At 43.4% G+C, this 24,535-nt stretch overlaps 1 protein-coding gene across 1 annotated transcript in view; it reads left to right on the plus strand.

Moving 5' to 3' along the window:
- The window catches only part of LOC126170151 (nitric oxide synthase, salivary gland), a 718,067-nt gene that overhangs the window by 284,576 nt on the left and 408,956 nt on the right, over positions 1 to 24,535 (plus strand). Inside the window, exon 3 of the mRNA XM_049920700.1 lies at positions 3,720 to 3,882. Within this exon, the coding sequence (XP_049776657.1) occupies positions 3,720 to 3,882 (163 nt within the window). The remainder of the gene's footprint in view (positions 1 to 3,719; positions 3,883 to 24,535) is intronic.

A 24,535-nucleotide genomic window follows, 5' to 3' on the forward strand; every position in this document is an offset into this window, starting at 1 on the left:
TCTACACCGTATTTGAATATCAAAAGTCATATGTTCTAACAGCACTCAAGTATGCTTACATCTAAGCTGTATGTTTTTAAATGCATTATATTATACCATAAATGCTATCCAATGACACCTCAACTGTGGTGCGTCTGTGTCTCTCTCTCTCTCCCTCCCTCCCTCTCTCCCTTCCCCCCTCCCCTCTCTCTCCCTCCTCTGCTTTTATCTTTCCTAAGACCAAAGCGATGGTCATCTACAGATACTCTGGTTCCTTCGCAGTTTTCCCCCATGTTTTTATAGCCACGTAGGGTAAGCTGGCACTGTAAACAAAAAAATAGTATTTGTATGCATGCTGACGTCTTCTACGTCTACATCTACATATGTATTCCTCAAGCCACCCTAAGGTGCATGGCGGAGGCTAACTTGTTCCAAAACTAGTCATTTACTTTCCTGTTACATTCGCGGATAGAGTGAGAAAAAAAAAAACGACTGACTGGATACCTCCATTAAGTGAGAAAAATACGACTGACTGTATACCTCCGTCAGAGCCCTAATTTCTTCGTGGTCCTTACGCGAAATACTCGTTGGCGCCTGTAGAATGGTTCCGCAGTCGGCTTCAAATGTCGCTTATCTAAATTTTCTCAGTCGTGTTTCGCGAAAAGAACGCCGTCTCCCCCCCCCCCCCCCCCCAACGGTATTCCCATTTGAGTTCATGAAGCATCTCTGTGATACTCGCATCTCGCATATTGATCGCACATACCGGTAACAACTGTAGCAGCCCGCTTCTGAAATGCTTCGATGTACTCCTTTAATCCGACATGGTGGGAATCCCAAACACTCGACAATTATTCACGAATGGGTAGCACTTTATGCAAAGTCCGCCAGAAAAAGGTATACACAGTTTAAAGAACGAAAAGTATTATTTATGTGTTTATTTTACATTTAAGATTTGATCACACGTGTTGTACAAACATCAGTTTAGCATACGATTACTTTAAACGTTCAAAATGTTCACCATTGGCAGCTATACATTTGACAGAACGACGAGCAGTCGCCGCAACTACGTCAGTCAATGTTATAATGGATATCGCTGGACATGTCACTGCAATCTCCTGGCGAACTTCCTCCAGCATGCGTGGCTTACGTCGATAGACGTTATCTTTCACAGTTCCCCACAAGTAAAAGTCCATAGGTGTTAAATCTGGTGACTGTGAACTCAATGAGCCCTCTTCGTCCAGTCCAGTGCCCCAGAAAATTGTCATCCAGGAAAGCTCGTATGGCTAGGTGGTAGTGTGGTGACGCCCCGTCCTGTTGGTACAAGACCTCTTCATCAGCTCCATAAAGCGCACGTATACCTGGCAAAATTGATGTGGGTAACATCCAGTGACAGTAACATCTAAGAAAATTGGTCCTACTAAGCCCCTAGATGATAGTCCACACCACACATGAACCCCTGGTAGATTGACCGCTTTATCCACATAAACAAATGGATTTTCCTGTGCCCAGTACACATTGTTATGCCGATTCATGGTTCCATTAAGTTTAAATTGTGTTTCGTCGCAAGATGTTCGTCATCAGTTATCATTTGTTGATACCATTCGCAAAACTTCATTCGGTGATCAGGATCGTCATCATTAATCGCGTGCAGTAATCGTGGAATGTAAACTTTCCACTTTGCAGCTTTCAGAATTCTTCGTACACTTGTACTGCTAAACCCCAGTTCACGAGCACATTACGTAGCAGATTTCTGTGGAGAATTAACAAACGTTTCCAACACGAGAGCAGATGCTGTCTTCCTCACCTTCCTTTGTGAAAATCACAAATCGTTCCATGCAATTCAAACTTGTCAATGATGCGTTTAATTGTTAGGCGGGTTGGCAGTTCTGTTTCAAACTCCCGGCTACACTGACGTTGCACTTCAACGGCATTATCAAACTTAAAAATCACTTCACAATATATTTACTCGAATTTCACGCGTGCTCCAGCCAACTTGTTTTCTCAATACCGAGATGAAAGCGCTAACATCTGTTGAACCAAAGACCATACTACAAAACACTCGTAACTCAAATCGAACGACAATGTCGTACCTCGTCAGAGCCTGACGAATTTTCTGGCGGACTCTGTAGATGAGCTACGCTTTCCGAAAATTCTCCCAATAAACCGAAGGCGATCATTCAACCTCACTACGACTGCCCTTTAGTACTAGTTCCATTTCGCATCGCTTTGCAGCGTTGCGCCTATATACACTACTGGCCATTAAAATTGCTACACCACGAAGATGACGTGCTACAGACGCGAAATTTAACCGACAGGAAGACGACGCTGTGATATGCAAATGATTAACTTTTCAGAGCATTCACACAAGGTTTGCGCCGGTGGCGACGCCTACAACGTGCTGACATGAGGAAAGTTTCCAACCGATTTCTCATACACAAACAGCAGTTTACCGGCGTTGCCTGGTGAAACGTTGTTGTGATGCCTCGAGTAAGGAGGAGATATGCGTACCATCACGTTTCCGACTTTGGTAAAGGTCGAATTGTAGACTATCGCGATTACGGTTTATCGTATCGCGACATTCCTGCTCGCGTTGGTCGAGATCTAATGACTGTTAGCAGAATATGGAATCGGTGGGTTCAGGAGGGTAATACGAACGCCGTAATGGATCCCAACGGCCTCGTATCATTAGCAGTCGAGATGACAGGCATCTTATCCGAATGGCTGTAACGGATCGTGCAGCCACGTCCCGATCCCTGAGTCAACAGATGGGGACGTTTGCAAGACAACAACCATCTGCACGAACAGTTCGACGATGTTTGCAGCAGCATGGAGTATCAACTCGTAGACCATGGCTGCGGTTACCCTTGACGCTGCATCACAGACAGGAGCGCCTGCGATTGTGTACTCAACGACGAACCTGGATGCACGAATGGCAAAACGTCATTTTTTTGGATGAATCCAGGTTCTGTTTACAGCATCTCATCAGTGTTTGGAGACATCGCGGTGAACGCACATTGGAAGCGTGTATTCGTCATCGCCATACTGGCGTATCACCCGGTGGGATGGTATGGGGTGCCATTGGTTACACTTCTCTGTCACCTCTTGTTCGCACTGACGGCACTTTGAACAGTGGACGTTACATTTCATGTGTTACGACCCGTGGCTCTACCCTTCATTCGACCCCTGCGAAACCGTACATTTCAGCAGGATAATGTAGGACCGCATGTTGCAGGTCCTGTACGGGCCTTTCTGGATACAGAAAATGTTCGACTGCTGCGCTAGCCAGCACATTCTCCAGACCTCTCACCAACTGAAAACGCCTGGTGGCCGAGCAACTGGCTCGTCACAATATGCCAGTCACTACTCTTGATGAACTGTGGTATCGTGTTGAAGCTGCATGGGCAACTGTACCTACACACGCAATCCAAGCTCTGCCAGAGGCGGTTGTTCTCGGTACCGAGATCTCAGGATTTATGCACCCAAATTGCATGAAAATGTAATAACATGTGAGTTCTAGTTTAATATATTTGTCCAATGAATACCCGTTTATCATCTGCATTTCTTCTTGGTGTAGCAATTTTAATGGCCAGTAGTGTATTTAAGCGACGTGACTGTGTCAAACAACACACTATTAATGCTGTATCTTATGTTCGTAATATGATCTCGGTTTCACAAGTAGCCTGGTGTGTGCACGATGAGCCACTAGATGTGAGTGACGTAGCCCTCCCTCTGTGTCGCAGGCACAACAGCCAGGCGCACCTGTCGCGCTGGGAGCAGGTACAGCGGGAGGTGGCGACCACGGGCACCTACCAACTCACCGAGACGGAGCTCGTCTACGGCGCCAAGCTGGCCTGGAGGAACTCCGTCAGGTGCATCGGTCGCATCCAGTGGTCCAAGCTGCAGGTCAGTGCACTCGCCCACCTCATACGACCGTTTTTTCTGTTGTTGTTGTTGTTGTGGTCTTCAGTCCTGAGACTGGTTTGATGCAGCTCCCCATGCTACTCTATTCTGTGCAAGCTTCTTCATCTCCCAGTACCTACTGCAACCTACGTCCTTCTGAATCTGCTTAGTTTATTCATCTCTTGGGCTCCCTATACGATTTTTACCCTCCACGCTGCCCTCCAATACTAAATTGATGATCCCTTGATGCCTCAGAACATGTCCTACCAACCGATCCCATCTTCTAGTCAAGGTGTGCCATAAATTTCTCTTCTCCCCAATTCTATTCAATACCTCCTCATTAGTTATGTGGTATACCCATCTAATCTTCAGCATTCTTCTGTAGCATCACATTTCGAAAGCTTCTATTCTCTTCTTGTCTAAACTATTTATCGTCCACGTTTCACTTCCATATATGGCCACACTTTCAGAAACGATTTCCTGACACTTAAATCTATACTCGATGTTAACAAATTTCTCTTTTTCAGAAACGCTTTCCTTGCCATTACCAGTCTATATTTTATATCCCCTCTACTTCGACCATCATCAGTTATTTTGCTTCCCAAATAGCAAAACTCATTTACTACTTTAAGTGTCTCATTTCCTAATCTAATACCCCCACCATCACCCGATTTAATTCGACTACATTCCATTATCCTTGTTTTGCTTTTGTTGATGTTCATCTTATATCCTCCTTTCAAGACACTGTCCATTCCGTTCTGCTGCTCTTCCAGGTCCTTTGCTGTCTCTGACAGAATTACAGTGTCATCGGCGAACCTCCAAGTTTTTATTTCTTCTCCATGGATTTTAATTCCTACTCCGAATTTTTCTTTTGTTTCCTTTACTGCTTGCTCAATATACAGATTGAATAACATCGGGGATAGGCTACAATTCTCTCTCACTCCCTTCCCAACCACTGCTTCCCTTTCATTTCCTCGATTGTACTTTTCGGTACTGTGACCATTTAGATACATATTTAGTGCAACGGATTTCCAACTTTTCTTCTATTCCAACAGTAATAGCTGTGAAACGTAAACGTGGTCTCAGGCAAGCTCAAGACAACTTGGCACCCTACATGAGTATGTATTAATTGTCTCCTCATCCCCATAGCAGTTTGAAGAGACCTGTTTTAGTAATGTATTTTTAGGCCATTTGTCCAGTGGCGGAAGCGCAACGTAACCTGCATACGAGCCCAAAACAGCTAACTCCGATGCAACCCCATTGGCTGTTGTGTCGAGAATCCGAAACGATTCTGGAGCAACTCTCCTCACATTGTGTGTTGTTTCACAGTTGTTAAAGTCTGACGGAGACTCAACAGTTTGCGCCAAGCAAGCATTTTTGTCTATGCATCCCTTGACAAAGAGCTATAAAACAAATATGGTTCCCAGTTAATACCTCGTCCCACGCATCGCAGTCCAACATTAAGTCCCACCCTACACCTGTACTTACTGTACGTAGAACAAACACACTATAAAGAAGGCAAAAGGTCGGTCACAAAAATTTGCAAGGTTTTTATCGTCATCTCTAGTCACGAGAGAGTTGTCACAGAAGACTGAACGAGAAAATACTCTTTACCAAATTTAGTGCTAGAGGTGTACGCGGATGTGCAAGCTTCGGCTGAAGCAATTTGATGGCCACGAATATCTTTCTTCAGGGCTCCAAACGACTAAAAATCGCATGGGGAGAGATTGGGAATGTATGGAGTTTGTGTAAGGGCTTCCCAGCGGAACTTCTGCAACAAAGTCGAAACAACAGGCAGGTCAGCTCCAGGAAAGTTATGATGACCAGTCAGGCTGTCTGGAATATGGAGCCACAATAAACACACAGCGGTACGTGGACACTTCGCAAAAATGTAAGCGCGACATGAAGTTCAAATGATTCAAATGGCTCTGAGCACTATGGGACTTAACATATGAGGTCATCAGTCCCCCAGAACTTAGAACTACTTAAACCTAACTAACCTAAGGGCATCACACACATCCATGCTCGAGGCAGAATTCGAACCCGCGACCGTAGCGGTCGCGCGGTTCCAGACTGAAGCGTCTAGAACCGCTCTCCCACAGCGGCCGGCGCGACATGAAGTCCAAACACGCATACAGCTTCATTCTGTTGCGGTATAATATCCGCGTCCCTGTTGCCAAGGTTGTTTCGACAACGCTGCAGAAGTTTCACATGGAACTCATTACGCATGCTTTATATAGCCCCGATCTCTACCCATGCGATTTCCATATTTTTGTAGCCCTGAAGAAAGACATTCGTGGCCCTAGATTTGCTTCGAGTACAATCATGCTTCCACAGGCAACCGCTAACATTTTTGTATGAAAGCGTTGACCATATAGTCTCACAGTGAGATAAATGTATTAATTACTAAGACCATTACTTTTTGAAATAATAAACATTTAAGTTACTTTTTGTCCATGTGTCTCATTTTCATTTGACTGACTTATATTAAAAAATGTTGAAATGCAACTAACAATTTGTTACCAGGTCTTCGAATGAAGCAATTGTGAAATGGTTTGAACTCACGACATACAGAGACATATGGCACTGTATGTTATTATCGTTTACTTTGAAAGATGCATAAGGGGCCTGAAGATGGCACAATAGAATGCCGAAACTGGTTGTCGTCAAAATAAAAGAAAATAACATCTTGTTACACGGCTGTTGGAGAATTTAATTCCTATTGACAATTACTGAAACAGCTGATGTCCCCTGTCCGTAATTGATCAACAGAGACACACAATCTTCGTCTCTGCGTAGCTTTCAGAGGCGTAATTAAGAAATTCGTTCAGAATTCGTATCCAGAATCACTCCTCCTACGTTTTACGTGCACCTCGAAGAATGACTAAACTAGTTGTATTCAAATAGTCGGATGGTGCTTAAGTTCGTAGCGTTTTTGGTTTGCATGTTGGTATTCCGGTTGCTATGGGTTTATTCATCGGTTGTCTTTTTTTTTATTCGTAGCTCACTGTTGCTATTTGAGTCTACATATTGTTATTTTGTTGTTTGTATATAGTGAATGGAGCTCTGGACGCTAGAAAGTTGAGTGCCAATGGGAGAAGTCGGAATTAACATTTGCGCCTTGTATAGGGATAGGGCTACTGGACAGAGCAAGCGAAGAAAATGGGTTTCTCGTTTTAAGATGGATCATTTTGACATTAGTGACTCTCCATATTCAGGAAGACATTCGGGGTTTGACGAAGATCGTTTATACGCATTAATCCACGATGATACACGCCAGTGTAGTCGAGAACTGTTAAATGCGATGAACTGTGATCATTCCACCATCAGGCGACATTTGCATGCAGTGGAAAAGGTTGAAAGTCCTGTGTATGGGTACCGCATGCTCGAAGCCAAAATCGCAAAAATCAGCGGACGGCCATATGTGCATTTCTGCTTGTTCGTCATTAATTGGCTCGTGAACAACACCGACCATTCCCACCCTGTATTGTTAGTAGTGACGAGAAATTGTGTCTTCATATGAACATACGGAAAAGAAAGGAATGGTTGAGCCAGATCAAAGCAGCCATTCGCCGCACGAAGATCTTCGCGCATCCACAAAACATAATGTTATGCCTTTGATGGAAAACTAACGGAGCAATGTTCAATGAATTGCTTCCCCGAAGTGTAACCATCAAAGCTGACATTTATTTTCACCAACTGAGTCGTCTTACAGACGCACTGCAAGAATAAAGACCAGGAAAACTGCGTGAAGTAATGGTGCTCCACACGATAACGCCCGCCTGCATTCTGTGGCACTGACAAAACACACTGTACAGGAGTTGAGCTGGGAAGTCACTCTGCGCTCACCTTATTCACCTGATCTTGCTCCCTCACTCTTTCCGCTACCTATCGAATAACCTTCAAAGAACTTACTTTCCGAATGAATGTGCATTCCAAACACGGCTCGGCGAGTTTTTCGCCTCAAAATCATGTGATTTCTACACTCGCGAAATCGAAAAGTTACCTCAGCGTTGGGACAATGTTGTAAATAGTGAAGGTGAATATATTATTGACAACTATAGTTCCTGTTATGAGCACTTGTTGTTTTTATTAAACTTATGAACAAAGGCTGCGAACATACGCAACAACCCAGTATACAGTCGATGCGTAACCATTTTTGGGATATTCAATTTTTTTTACAGCACTGATCAGGTAAAGAGCTGCGTGTGTCTAAACAACCAAAGATAATCAATAATGCCGAACACTTGACTTCACTTTCTCTGAATAAAGCTTTGTTTCTGCGTTAAACTGTTCAACTATTGGACATAAGGGGGAAGCAACTTAAAGAGCACTTTACTTAATAGGTTAGTCTTCCCTGTAATAGGTCCATTTCGTATCTAGTAGGTAACCTGTCTGAAATTTATCTCGAAATTGATGCTTTATCCTTCACTCACCCTCCCGTCACTTAATAGCCACAGTTGGAAAAAATTTCACTAATTTTATTTTTACCGCAAAGCGACAATAGCAACTAGCATATTAATTGTAACACATTTCAACAGTAATATACATCTTCAAGCCCTTCAAAAATCGTATGCAGATACGTAACCAGATGTCAACATGAACTGAACTTTCTTTTTATACAAGGTGTTTCACAGTTCATGTTACACACTTCTAGAGGATGTAGAGGGGTCATAGTTCATCAATTTTAACATAGAAATCCATGTCCGGAAACATCGTCCAACGGCGTTACAGAGCGTCAAAATTATAGGCGCCAGCGCCTGCCAAAGTATATTAAACATGGCGATTTTGTGATGGTGTTACGTACTTTCATGAATGATGGAGGGTATAAATCTATCAGTCTGACGTCACGGTCCCCGTACCGAAAAAGAATACGTCCAATGTCATTAACAAAAACCGTTCTGATACCCCTGGCAGTGGAACAGATGTAATGATACCTTTGTTAATAAGATTGTAGGATACGTTGCTTTCAGAGATGGTGGTATGGACGAAAACAAGAGAAAATGTCCAGTAAACATGGGGTCTAAAACGTGTACCATAAAGAGATACGAACACTCATTCATCTTCGCTACTGTGAAACACATCACCTCTATTGAACAAGTGCTCATGGCTCTTAACGTATGCATTTTAGAGCCCAGGTTTACTCGACATTTTTTCCTAATTTTGGTCCACACAGCCATCTCTCAAAGTTGCCTATCTACAGTCTTATTAACAACAGTCCATTGTCAGAGGTATCACAACAGTTTTCGCTCGTAACTTTGGACTCCTTCGTTCCCGCTGCAGGGACCCTTACCTCAAATTGATATATTTGTCCTTTTCCATCGTCCTGGAAAGTTTGTAACATCATCACAGAATCACCGTGTATATTCATACATTTACAGGCGCGATCTTAAAACTTTCACGTTTCCGGACATGGGTGCCTATGTAAAACTTGATCTACTAAATGCCCTCTAAAACCTCTAGAACTATGTCACATGAATTGTGAATCAGCCTGTAAACGTGCAACGCAATTCATCATATTTTATTCTCATATTTGCTCTTTGTTTTCCAAACAGTTCTTTGACTCAGAAAGTAAAGTACAATCAGCAGTGTCTCTTTCATTCATCGGCGTCCGCTGTTAGTTGAACGTTGCCGGCGACATCAGGTGACCTGTACTGGTTCTGCCACGACGGGAATTGTCTGCTGTACACAGTGCGTTACTTGCCGCGCCAATATATTAAACAGAAAAAGTACAGAAACATACTTTTTCTTCTTCTTCCTAGGATGAAGCCAGTTTCGTTCATTACCCCCCAGTCTATCTTGAGGTTTCCGTTCCATCTTTTCCTTGGACGGCCAGATAGTAATTTATTTCCTTCAATTTTCACAGTCTCCCTTTCACCCATGCTGTCTGTATGTTTGCTTCATTTATGCTTTCACTTATGCACCCACCCACTAATGAAGTCCAGTTTATATCCTTTTCCAGTGTTTTCATTTCTGTCTCTATCTCGCAGTATCTTTCTCGTAATACTTCGCACAATTTTCATTTCCGTGGTTTCCAAAATTCTTTTCGTTTTTGAAGTTTCCGGCCTTGTCTCAGCTGTGCTTGTCATAACTGGTCTCACGATTGCTTTGTGTATCCTTGTCTTTGCATCTTTTCCTGTATGCTTGTTTTTTATTTATTTTTTTCAAATAGTACAAGTTACACACTCTGCCACTTTATTTGCGTTTGCTATTTGTTCCTTTTCGACATTTCCATTTCAGTACCAAGATATCTGTTGAATAATTTTTCCATCCACTTGCAGTTTGCAAGATGTGATCATAATAGGCTTTCTGAGTGTACATGACCATATTTAGGTTTTTGGCTGCAACGTTAAACATAAGTAAATGTTCTGCGTGTTATCTTCACTGTTTGTCAGCAGAACAGCGTTGTCAGCATAATAAATGATTTTTTTTTCTTTCTGAGTGTACATGACCATATTTAGGTTTTTGGCTGCAACGTTAAATATAAGTAAATGTTCTGTGTGTTATCTTCAGTGTTTGTCAGCAGAACTGCGTTGTCAGCATAATAAATGATTGTGAAAATTGAAAAAAAAAATGATTAGTTCCCCCGTCTATAAGCAGTACCAGTCAATACCTTCTTCATCACGTCGTCAGTGACTGTATTAAAAAGCAGCGGCCTCCAGAGTCATTTTGTCCAATATCACTACTAACTGCTACGGATCTAGTTAACCAAGGTCATGTTATGTCTTCCTTTTTACGCTGTGTGACTGATTGGGGGATGCAGGAGCGAGGAATAGATGCCGTTTACAAACAGAGAATTCAGATATTAATTTATTCTACATCTGATATCCAATAGTATTTGCAGCATCAGTTTCTAACAGAAGATTTGATTGTAGAAATATATACAGACAAAAAATCTTTATAAGTCTGTCACTCTTCAGTACACTGTATTCAGATGATGTCGAGCCCTGCTTACTATGAGTCTATAAATATTATCAACTGACAAACACACATAGATGGGTCAGCGCATGAATGTTCTAGCTTAAGAGCAGTACACTCACCACTGGAGCTCCAGAGGGGGATGCTTGCATCTCATTGGCAGCGGCGTAATCGTTCGTAGCATCGACGTCATTCCATGGTGGCGGCTGTAGGAAACGCGGGGACGTAACTGGCGGCGCTCCTATTTGAAAGTGCGGCCGACAGGATAGTGGCTGATACCGCAGAAACAATTTTCGCCTTAATGTAGTTGTTGGGATAAATTTCTTCATTTGTTTATATTAAGTTGGAAGGAATCCCCCATTTGTAGAGCAGGTTTACCATATACGTTAACTAAATCCAGTCAAAAGCTTTCTAGAAAGCTACAAAACAAAGATAAGCTGGTCTGAATTATTCAGTGGGCTTCTCTGTAACCTGTCTAAGAATGTATCACCTACCGGATCTAAAACCATACTTATCCTCAGCAAAAGCTGTAATGCCCGCTCGGTTAGCCGTGGGGTCTAACGCACGGCTTTCCGGATTGGGACTTGTGTCGAGGTCCAGTGACCCAGCTTGTCTGTGGATGGTTTTTAGGCGGTTTTCCATCTGCCTCCGCGAATGCGGGCTGGTTCCCCCTATTCCGCCTCAGCTACACTATGACGGCGATTGCTGCTCAAAAAAGTTCTCCACGTACGCGTACACCACCATTACTCTACCACGCAAGCATAGGGGTTACATTCGTCTTGTGTGAGACGTTCCCTGGGGGTCCCAGCGGGGACCGAATCGCACGATAACCCTGAAAGAGTGGTTTGGTGCGGGGCGGTGCAGGGTTGAAGTGGACTGCGGTAGTCGTCGTGGAGTTGTGGACGACTGCGGCTGCGGCGGGGACGGAGCCTCTCCGTCGTTTATAGGCCCCCGGTTAACATACTATACAATACAACACAAGGCTGTAATGCTTTTTATTTTAATCACTATTATTTTCTGTCCTATTATTTTCATTTGCGTTATTACACTACTGGCCATTAAAATTGCTACACCAAGAAGATGACGTGGTACAGACGCGAAATTTAACCGACAGGAAGAAGATGCTGTGATATGCAAATGATTAAATTTTCAGAGCATTCATTCAAGGTTGGCGCCGGTGGCGACACCTACAACGTGCTGACATGAGGAAAGTTTCCAACCGATTTCTCATACACAAATAGCATTTGCCCGACGTTGCCTGGTGAAACGTTGTTGTGATGCCTCGTGTAAGGAGGAGAAATGCGTACCATCACGTTTTCGACTTTGATAAAGGTCGGATTGTAGGCTAATACGTAACGCCGTGCTGGATCCCAGCGGCCTCGTATCACTAGCAGTCGAGATGACAAGCATCTTATCCGAATGGCTGTAACGGGTCGTGCAGCCATGTCTCAGTCTATGAGTCAACAGATGGGGCCGTTTGCAAGCCAACAAATCAGCTCGGAGACCATGGCTGCGGTTACCCTTGACGCTGCATCACAGACAGGAGCGCCTGCGATGGTGTACTCAACGACGAACCTGGGTGCACGAATGGCAATACGTCATTTTTTTTTTTTTTTCGAATGAATCCAGGTTGTGTTTACAGCATCATGATGGTCTCATCAGTGTTTGGCGACATCGTGGTGAACGCTCATTAGATGCGTGTATTCGTCATCGCCATACTGGCGTATCACCCGGTGTGATGGTATGGGGTGCAATTGGTTACACGTCTCGGTCACCTCTTGTTCACATTGACGGCACATTGAACAGTGGACGTTACATTTCAGATGTGTTACGAGTCGTGGCTCTACCCTTCATTCTATCCCTACGAAACCCTACATTTCAGCAGGATAATGCACGACCGCATGTTGCAGGTCCTGTACGGGCCTTTCTGGATACAGAAAATGTTCGACTGCTGCCCTGGCCGGCACATTCTGCAGATCTTTCACCAACTGAAAACGTCTGGTGAACGGTGGCCATGCAACTGGCTCGTCACAATACGCCAGTCACTACTCTTGATGAACTGTGGTATCGTGCTGAAGCTGCATGGACAGGTGTACCTGTACACGCCATCGAAGCTCTGTTTGACTCAATGCCCAGGCGTATCAAGGCCGTTATTAGGGCCAGAGGTGGTTGTTCTGGGTACTGATTTCTCAGTATCTATGAACCCAAATTGCATGAAAATGTAATCACATTTCAGTTCTAGTATAATATATTTGTCCAGTGAATCCCGGTTTATCATCTGCATTTCTTCTTGGTGCAGCAATTTTAATGGCCAGTAGTGTATAAAATCATTTATCGCCATTCACTAACTCGACACTACTAGTCGCTGTTGCGGAGAAGTGCGTTTGCCACACCGTCGCACTACGCTTTTAACGGCCAGCAAGGTTGTTGCGACAGCTAGTGGACAGGGCCAGGACGGAGACGTGGCGACAGTGAGACCGTTGCCTAGGGAACCGGCTGCCTCGCCACCCACAGCGACAGCTCCGGAACGAGAGGGGTCAGGCAGGCGGCAGCACTTGCCGCGCGCTTCCTGCTCGCCGGGCTGTGAATGCCGTCTGATTGTGGCCCCCGCGCACTTGGGGCTCGCGTGCACTCGGCCTGCCGGCGGCCAATTACGCAACGCACCAGTTGCCGGCGGCGACGCCGTGGCGCGCATAACTAACGCCGACCCGCGCACAGAGACCGCTTTCGCGCTGCCGCTGCTTCGGAAGCAGTTCTTTAACGCCGGACGGTTTAGCTGCCCCGCGTAGTGGGCGTCGGTCGGGTGAGGAAAGGTGAAATTTTATTCGGACGAAGGCACGCGAATGGCGCACAAGGGTGTCTTGAACGCATGTTTGTGTGTCGTAATTCTTAGCACTGCTATACGCGGCGGCCCATTGATAGTGACCGGTCCAAATATCTTATGAAACGTCCCCTTAGAAAAATTATAAATGACTGTGCTTAAACTGACACACAATATTTTTAGCGCAACGCAATCTGACTTTCGAAAATCCCTACAAAAGAATGGCTCTGACTAACAATAACCTGTACCTTTCATGAATCACTTACCTCACAAAAATCTTCGTTACTCAAACTACTGCAATACAGCGAGCGCCACTACTGCCAGCTAAATAAAAGATTTTAACTACTGAAGGCACTAACTACTGTTAGGCATAGTTAGCAAATGAAAGATTTCGATAGAGAACAAACAATGTATTTACCTTAATAGTGTTCAAAAGTCGTAATAATTGTACAGGGTGTTACAAAAAGGTACGGCCAAACTTCCAGGAAACATGCCTCACACACAAATAAAGAAAAGATGTTATGTGGACATGTGTTCGGAAACGCCTAATTTCCATGTTAGAGCTCATTTTAGTTTCGTCACCTACGCTCAATGGAGCACGTTATGATTTCATACGGGATACTCTACCTGTGCTGCTAGAACATGTGCCTTTACAACTACGACACATACAGGATGGAGCTCCTGCACATTTCAGTAGAAGTGTTCGTACGCTTCTCAACACCAGATTCGGTGACCGATCGGTAGAGGCGGACCAATTCCATGGCCTCCACGCTCTCCTGACCTCAACCCTCTTGACTTTCATTTATGGGGGCATTTGAAAGCTCTTGTCTACGCAACCCTGGTACCAAATGTAGAGACTCTTCGTGCTCGTATTGTGGACGGCTGTGATACAATATGCCATTCTCCAGGGCTGCATCAGCGCATCATAGATTCCATGCGACAGAGGGTGGATGCATGTATCCTCGCTAACGGAGGACACTTTGAACATTTCCTGTAACAAAGTGTTTCAAGTCACGCTGGTACGTTCTGTTGGTGTGTGTTTCCATTCCATGATTAATGTGATTTGAAGAGAAGTAATAAAATGAGCTCTAACATGGAAAGTAAGCCTTTCCGGACACATGTCCACATAACATATCTTCTTTCTTTGTGTGTGAAGAATGTTTTCTGAAAGTTTGGCCGTACCTTTTTGTAACACCCTGTATATCAGTTCATGATATCCGGTTTTACAAATTTACTCTCTCTGATGGACACACATCCAGATCATCCGCTCTCAAAACTCCGCCATCTCTCTTCCCACGTCCACCACTGCTGGCGGCTCACCTCCAACTGCGCAATGCTACGCGCTGTTAACAGCCAACTGCCCAACACTACAATAGCAAATATTGCAACAATGCCGACCAGCCTCAGACTGCACACAGCACAGTGTATAGTTCTGCCACTGGGCACAAGAGAAATTACGGGACAATGAAAGATCTTTCGCACGCGTTCTATTTAGCGACGAAGCGTCATTCACCAACAGCGGTAACGTAAGCCGGCATAATATGCACTATTGGGCAACGGAAAATCCACGATGGCTGCGACAAGTGGAACATCAGCGACCTTGGCGGGTTAATATATGGTGCCGCATTATGGGAGGAGGAATAATTGGCCACCATTTTATCGATGGCAATCTAAAAGTGCAATGTATGCTGATTTTCTACGTAATGTTCTACCGATGATACTACAAGATGTTTCTCTGCGTGCCAGAATGGCGATGTACTTCCAACATGATGGATGTCCGGCACATAGCTCGCGTGCCGTTGAAGCGATATTGAGTAGCATATTTCATGACAGGTGGATTGGTCGTCGAAGCACTATACCATGGCCCGTACGTTCATCGGATCTGACGTCCCCGGATTTCTCTCTGTGGGGAAAGTTGAAGGATATTTGCTATCGTGATCCACCGACAACGCCTGACAACAGGCGTCAGCGCATTGTCAATGAATGTGCGAACATTACGGAAGGCGAACTACTCACTGTTGAGAGGAATGTCGTTACACGTATTGCTAAATGCATTGAGGTTGACGGACATCATTTTGAGCATTTATTGCATTAATGTGGTATTTAGAGGTAATCACGCTGTAACAGCATGCGTTCTCAGAAATGATAAGTTCACAAAGGTACATGTATCACATTGGAACAACCGAAATAAAATGTTCAAACGTACCTACGTTCTGTTTTTTAATTTAAAAAACCTACCTGTTACCAAGTGTTCGACTAAAATTGTGAGCCATATGTTTGTGACTATTACAGCGCCATCTACCACAAAGCGAAAAAAGTGGTCCAACTAAAACATTCGTATTTCTTTACGTATTACATGAATATGTGATAAAAATGGGGGTTCCTATTTTTAAAAAACGCAGTTGATATCCATTTTACCTATGGCAGCGCTATCTAGTTGGTCAACCATAGCGCCATCTGATTTCCCCCTTCAAGCTAGACAAGATCGTTCTTCGTAGTTTTTTCGTTTGACGCTTATTTCGTGAGATACTTGGCCCGGTAACGATCAATGGACCACCCTGTATACGCACCTAGTACATGCACATCTACACCCCCTGAAATTCTGCGAAGTGAACAGCATTGTCCCTTTTCCCTGATTTGTTCCTTCAATACTCCAAAAGCAGGTCAGCTGATTGGGGAGGAAGTTAGCAACTAACACGAAATGAGAACAATTGTGTCTTTTATTTTGCTCTACACTACAATAAACTCAAAGTAGATCAAAATTGAAATGTATCTTTGGGTAGGTTCACTTGTAAGTATCTGCTCTCCAACTGCGAATATAAAATTACTGAAGGACAATAGAACTCGGCCTATTTCATCAATTTAATAGGACTTTGTTGATGGCATAACGGTAAAGTGCGTGCCTCCATACCGAGAGGTCGCGGGATCGAATCATAGCCATAACGCGCAAATTTTCAGTCTGTCTTTAATATAGCCTTCACCTTCCAGTGATACGACAAGTAGCCGGGAGCGACACATGGTTCGGATTCGGCGTTAAACTGTATATATCTGTTTCCCCAGTCGGACAACTGGGGTAAATTAGGGACACACAAGTCGCTGAACTGGCGTCCAATTGCCGGCCGGAGTGGCCGAGCGGTTCTAGGCGCTACAGTCTGGAACCGCGCGACCGCTACGGTCGCTGATTCGAATCCTGCCTCGGGCATGAATGTGTGTGATGTCCTTAGGTTAGTTAGGTTCAAGTAGTTCTAAGTTCTAGGGGACTGATGACCTCAGCTGTTGAGTCCCATAGTGCTCAGAGCCATTTGAACCATTTGAACCATTGGCGTCCAATTGAAAGACTTGCACCTGGTCATTAAGTGATAGGAATCTATCATCATCATATTAACACGTGAACTTCGAACATTGAACCGAGCGAGGTGGCGCAGTGGTTAGCACACTTGACTCGCATTCCGGAGGACGACGGTTCAATCCCGCGTCCGGCCATCCTGATTTAGGTTTTCTGTGATTTCCCTAGATCACTCCAGGCAAATGCCGGGATGGTTCCTTTGAAAGGGCACGGCCGACTTCCTTCCCCATCCTTCCCTAATCCGAGCTTGTGCTCCGTCTCTAATGACCTTGTTGTCGACGGGACGTTAAACACCAATATCCTCCTCCTCCTCCTCCTCCTCGAACATTGAAGCGCCGATTTTCATTATTAATTATGCAAGGTGGCGAATGGACTATGTAATTCGAAATATACGTTGACGTAGATGTAAAAAAAAAGAAAGGTTATGTGTGTACCTAGCCATGAAGAGAAGTAAAAGGAAGTTTCTCTGTCTCTCACATTGCTGCCAACTACTGTCCCACGTGCCGGTCAGGTTCTATGGTAGAAATTACACACGACAGTAATAACGTTTCGTGAAAATGCATTCTAGGGACGTTCATGTTTAAATGTTGCAGATGATTCATTTGCAGTGACACGCGCATACCGGACAATTACAATGGCACAACTGCTACGTCTTTGATGTTGTCAGCAGTGGAAAACAAATTTTCGTAATAACGAAGGCGTCAGGAGCAACACAGATTGCAGGTGACGTTGTAAACTGGCGTCGTATTTCGCTTGCTTTTGGCAGGGTAAGGCGGAACTAACTTTGTGTTCATTTGCCGCTGTTATCAAAAAATCTGAAGTAAGTTCCTAATTTTTTTTCATTTTGAACACCTACCAATTGTTTTATTATACGAAATTATACTAGGTGTTAAACTATCCAACAATTCAGGGGATTATTGTATGCTCAAAACAAGAAGAAAATGTCGTGTAACTAAGGTCCTACAAAAAAATATTCTGACATATGACCTCTTGTTCAGAGGAGGTGCTCAACATGACGTTCGTTCATCTCAGTGCATGTCTCTCTACTTTGTAAGGACTCACACACTCTTTGAAATTGCCCTGGTTGGTTCCGAAAGTGCTGAGATGCACCGAAGACTCGATTGTGTTGTGTCTGCGCATCGTTTATTGGAGTGGGGTGGAACAATTTCTTCATGTGTCCCCATAATCAGAAGTTTAGTGGGTTTGGGTTCGGGGATCGAACAGGCCAAGGTGGGACGTCCCCAGTCATTCCACCAGTTTTCAGATGTGCTGGTCAGGGTCGAAGCATAATGCAGAGCAAATGTGCTGGTGCGCCATCATACATGAACCACATCTGTAGTCTGTCCTGACATGGCACATCCTCCAGCAAGTTCTTCAGAAAGCGATGATAAGGTGATAACGAGCCCTGGTTATTCTCTGTGGTAGCACGTATGGTCCTAGCAATCTATCGCGAAGAACGCCTACCCATACACTGGGAATCGATCTTGATCCCCTTTTTCCTTGAAACGCACGAGGAGTTTCATCGGCCTACACACACTGCTTATGGACATAAACAATGCCGTCTCATGTAAATCCTGCCTCATCAGCAAACAAAATCTTAGAAGCAAATTGTGAATCTGCACCACACTGCCGCAAGAACCATTGGCAGAACTGCCTCTAGTGTAGTGTAGGCCCCGGACGCGCTGAACGTGGTACGGATACAACTACTCATGAAGCACCGCCCAGACCAGAGGATAACACCTTCAGCTGTTGCTATTCGTCGCACACTGGTTCCAGGATTGTCGACCACTGCACCTAGAACACGCTCTTCCATTTCAGGCGTGCCAACTGAACAAGGCCTTCCACCGTCACTTCGTTGGGTGCTACGGAACCTGTTTTCGCAAGAAGCTGGGATAATCGGCTGAACAGCTTTAACGGATGATACCCTGCAAGCTGGAAATAGTTCAGTTCGTGGTCTCAGATTATCTGCTAAACCATAGCAGTAAATCAAGTCTGCCATTTCCCTTGTGGAATAAGGCCTCCATTGCTATATTGTGTCAGAGTATCTGGAAGACAGAAAACATGTACCGCACCGCAAATATCATAAGACCATGACATTAAACGTGACCCGTAAGTAGGCAAACATGACGGTACGCGCCCGGTGTTAAGAGAAATATGCGCGAACGTAAACAGCTGTAAGAAGACTACAGTACAATCACACAGAATAAACCGGACAACTCACTGCAGTTCACTGTGGCAACTAATGTTTACAGCGACACTGCACTGCAGCTCGCTGTTGACCCTGGTATGACATGGAGCGCCAATGCAACAACGGGGCTCATATGCGCAACCACATGTTCGTGATGCCTTCTCTCTTATTATTCCATGCTAGGGATTGTAATTAATGTTAATTAACGGGTATTCGTCTGTAGTAGGACAAATAATGCATTGCCATGGATGACATCACAAGAGCACCTCCTAAGAACACATGTCGTACCTCAGAACGTATGCTCTGTAGGATCCATGGTCATCACACTTTTCGTCTTGTTTTGACGCACACTATCATCTCCTGAAATATTGGATAATTTTTTTAGCTCCCTGTATTTGTTTCAGGCTATGCCTCGAAGAAGAACACTGACGTGTCGGAAACACAGAGAGCTAGAGATACACAACTGCAAAACGCTTCGTATCTGTGTTTACGCGATACAACGACGTTCATATTGTGTTGTCTGTAGCCGGCCGCTGTGACCGAGCGGTTCTAGGCGCTTCAGTCCTGAACCGCGCTGTTGCTGCGACCGCAGGTTCGAATCCTGCCTCGGGCATGGATGTGTGTGAAGTCCTTAGATTAATTTGGGTTTAAGTAGTTCTAAGTCTAGGGGACTGATGACCTCAGATGCTAAGTCCCGTAGTGTTTAGAGCCATTTGATCCATTTTTGTGTTGTCTGTCATAAGGGAAAAATTAACTGACGCCGATAACACACTGTATCAAGGACTCACTCCAAATGATCGAATACATAAGAGAAATCAAAGAATTATTTCACTAACACATGGAGGTACATTCCGTCTTTGCAACTAAATGAAAGGCAGTTTATTTTTTGCCTTACGAGATTTACCTTTCATTTAATTTCAAAGACGGACTCCAAATGATCGAATACATAAGAGAAATCAAAGAATTATTTCACTAACACATGGAGGTACATTCCGTCTTTGCAACTAAATGAAAGGCAGTTTATTTTTTGCCTTACGAGATTTACCTTTCATTTAATTTCAAAGACGGAATATATTTCCGTGAGTTTTGAAGCAACTAAGGAACAACAGAAAAAGTGACGATATATCAGAACGTTCGTAGCAATGCGGAATTTGCGATGGTCAGTTTTGTGGCTAGACTGTCACACATAGTTTTACGTGGAGCATATCACTTTAAGACACACGACTTTCTTTTGTCATACATCAGGTCCAATGACTTCTACGTGTTGTCGTTCACCATGTTATGCGCATTTATATTTTTATGACATCGCCTAAATCGGACGAATTTTGACCATAGGCGATACTGGTTATCATTATTATTATTATTATTATTATTATTATTATTATTATTATTATTATCATATTAGTGAGGAATGAAGGTTGTTTACGACGGAGTTGGCAAGGTAATTTTATACAAGATATCGCTGAAGGAACTACTCTAGAATTGGCTCTAAGCACTATGGGACTTAACATGTGAGGTCATCAGTCCCCTAGACTTAGAACTACTTAAACCTAACTAACCCAAGGACATCACACACATCCATGCCCGAGCAGGATTCGAACCGCGAACGTAGCAGCCGTGTGGTTCCGGACTGAAGTGCCTAGAAGCGCTCGGTCACAGCGGCCGGCTGAAGGAACTACTGTAATTCAACTAGAAGTCGTCTTCAGTATCTCGCTTAGTAGTGCCAAGAAAAAAATATGTTTGAATGGAATTATATAAGGAGGGACATGAGTGGGACGATGGAATATTGGGGGTTTGGAAAGTGATTTTTTTAAACTCTGTATTGTAAGCGTTTTAGAAAAGCATTAGCATCCGGATGTGCTTTTAGTGAGGATCGTGTGTTCCTGCGCACGGAGCGATAATATTGGACAAGGATATCTAGAGAGGAGACTGAAATGGTAGTGATTTTGGTAGTAGCGTGGCTGCGTCATTAAAGTGAAATACGGAACGGGCAGTCAGTATAGTATGTTGGAGATAGGGTTGCTCAACAGATGGATGTTTTGGAGAACTGTAGTAACGAAACAGATCATATCTTCGTGGGTGAAGAAAGGAATTGCTTGGATACAGAGGTATATCAATATTGCAGCTTGAGACTTTTTATTCGTGTTTGATGTGATGGATCATTTTTATTGTATCATAGATAAAAATTTCTTCACGTTTCATTCACAAGTTGAGTGTGGAAAGAACGCATTTTTTGTACACTTTTCTACGAGATGTCATTTTATTAATTTCATCCGTAATATCGCTACGGGGTATGCAGGGTGAATCATAGTTAGCAGCGAAAACTGACTCGGGTGAAAATACACGATAATAGAAGCAAAGACATTCCAATATACATGGGCACATGTGACTACGAAAATCCGCTGACTACGGCGCGAAATATTTTCCTGCTTACTACAGACATATTTGAATTGTAAATTTCCAGTTAAGTCCCCGTCTCATTGGGCTCAACCTTCATCCATGACCTATATTAACAAAAAATACAACATCGCTTACAATTTAAAATTTACTGTACATCCGTACCTGTTGAAGAAGGTGTTCCATGAACCGTCCACCATATTTGCTGGCGATATTGTCTAGGGGAACCGCCTAAAAACCACTTCCATGTTGGCCCGCACAAAGGCTCTCGTCGTTAACACGCCGGAAGTGGTGTGCTAACACGCGCTTATCTACTGCATCCTCCCAAATACGTGTGTGTTTACCGCTGCCCCACCTCACAGTCACAACGATGTTGTTGTCGATGTCGTCGTTGTTGATGATGTGGTCATCCGTCTGGAGATTGGTTTGACGCCGCTCTCGGCGCGTCTTCAGCTCCGAATAATTTCTGCAACTCATTTGAACCTGCTTACCGTATTCAAGTCCAAATCTCCCTCTACAGTTTGTACCGCTCACACTTTCACTCATTTAATTCATGCCTCAGGATGGGTCCTATCAACCGAACCATTCTTTCAGTCAAGTTGTTCCATAATTTCTGCTTTCGCCCAATTCGATTCAGAGCGTCCTCGTTAGTTTTCGATGTACCCATCTAATCTTCAAAATTTTTCTGTGGAACCGTCTTTAAAAGCTTCTGTTCTCTTTCTCTCTGAAATTTTTATTATGTACAGTTCAGTTCTGTGTAAGACTACACTACAGACGAATAAGTTCAGAAAATATTTCCTATCAAATTTATAATTTACCTTTTCTTTAAGAGCAACTGATATACGGGGTGAGTCTTTATCAGTAGCGAAAGTTGACTCGGGTGATGATACTTCAATGTATAAATAGTGACGACGATTTTAAAGCATCATTTCGTTAAGGCAGTGTAGTGGTTAATAAAAAAGAGAAAAGAAAAGAAAAAATAAAAGGTTGAAAATGGTGGGAAGAAATGGTGAATAAAAAGGGGGTTTTAAAATCGTAAATGACCGTGAAAAAGGGAAAGAATGAAAATCAAATCGGACTTCGTATTACAGAAAATCTATCGGACTTCGTGATTCGAAAAAGCTATTGTTGGGGTGGTCCTTGTGGCGTTTTTGAGCAAAAGTTAAACCAATTTCCACTACAAAAATTATTGAAAAAGAACAGAGAATAACAAAATGTAACTGACAGGGGGAAATGGCGTAGATAAGAGTCCATCCTTTACCAGGTTAACATGTCTTCTTGTTTCGTGCGGCGTCCAGGTCTTCAAAAATCTCGTACTTCATTTCTGCGTGAAAAGTCTGCTCCGAAATCTTGCAATAAGTTTCATTGTCCAGGAATTTCTAATGTACACAAAACCGTCTTGATATTAAATGCAATTTATTTTACGTTGCTTCCCTCCTCCAAATTTCATAACAACTTCCTCAATATGTCTACACATTAAAATCAGATCAAGACTAGCTATTAAGTTTTTTACGTCACCATCAGATCACGTCTGCATTAAGCTTCCTCTCTCGAGAGACAATAAAGAAAACGGATAGAAAAACAAAAAAGAGTTACAATTTTAGTGTTTTCTCTGCCGTCGAGCGCTCATACCGCTGCGACGGTATAATTTTTATCTGAGGGAACGAGTGTAGCGCGGCGAAATTCAAAGTCCCGCTACAGCAGAACTAATTCTAGGACTTACGTAAGAAGATCGACCGAAGGAAGGCAATCCTAGGCTTATAGCATTTGTGGATTCAAAGACTGAAATACTCTCTCTGTAATTCTGAAGATATTAGGGATATCATGGAAGAGGTCAAAGATTATTTAATCCTTTTACAGTAGTCACACTGCAGTTATAAGATTTGAATGACCTGAAAAGGAAGCAATAGTTGAAGAGTGAGATAGGTTACAATCCTGTCTTCTGTGGTATTCAGTCTGCACATTGAGGAGGCAATACAGGAAAACAATGACAAATTTCAAACAGAAAGTGTCGGGAACAGAAATAAAAACTTTTTTACCAGCCTGCATTTGATATACGTTCTATTGTAGCCATCGGCAGCTATGTTGCTACCCACGTATTAAATTCATGTACTACTATTGGTGTCTGATTTCATAACCGGATTTCCTCAACAACACGTGGTTTAACTAGACTCCATTCCATTTCCCTTATTGTACTTTCGTTGATGTTCATTTTATAACCTCTTTTCAAGACACTATTCCTTCTGTTCTATTGCTTTTCCAGTCCTTTGGCGTCTGTGACATAATTACAATGTCATAGGCAAACTTTAAAGTTTACATATCTGCTTCCCGAACTTTGTATTTCCCAATTTGTCCTCGCTTTCCTTTATTGCCTGCTCAATGTATGAATAATTGCCATAGGAGATAAGCTGAAACCCTGTTTTAGTCCTCAACTCCTTCATGTCATTCAACTCTTGTAACCTGTGAAAGGTGTAGACAAAATTTCGTTTCCCTCAATTTTATCTCTGAGATGTTTAGAATTACAAAGACTGTATTCCAATCAAAACTGTCAAAAGTTTTCTCTGAATCCACAAGTGCTATACAGCTGGGATTACCTTTCTTCGGCCAGTCTTCTTACATAACTCCTAGACTCAGGTGTTGTCTTAAACGATATGACGCTATTTATCTTTAATTTAACTGTCTAATTTAAAATTAGTTAGGCAGGAAATGTAAAAATCTTGCACTTTCTTAATTAACGTCTTAGCGCGCCCTAACAACGTTCTGAAAAATTAGCGCCAGGTTCTCGGCAAATAGCCTCTAAACGGTCATAAACACACTGAGAATAAACAGCGACCGGTACTAAAGCCTTCGCTGCCTCAGCGGATCGAGCGCTAATGAAGCAAAGACATTTCTCTTTGACGGAAGAAAACGCTTTCTTCTCTTTGTCAAGAAAATTATAAAGCCGGGTATTAGGCTCCTTTCGCTCTTCTTTCCTGGAACAGGATAA

This window comes from Schistocerca cancellata, chromosome 1 (assembly GCF_023864275.1).
Source record: "Schistocerca cancellata isolate TAMUIC-IGC-003103 chromosome 1, iqSchCanc2.1, whole genome shotgun sequence".
NCBI classification, from domain to species: Eukaryota; Metazoa; Arthropoda; class Insecta; order Orthoptera; family Acrididae; genus Schistocerca; species Schistocerca cancellata.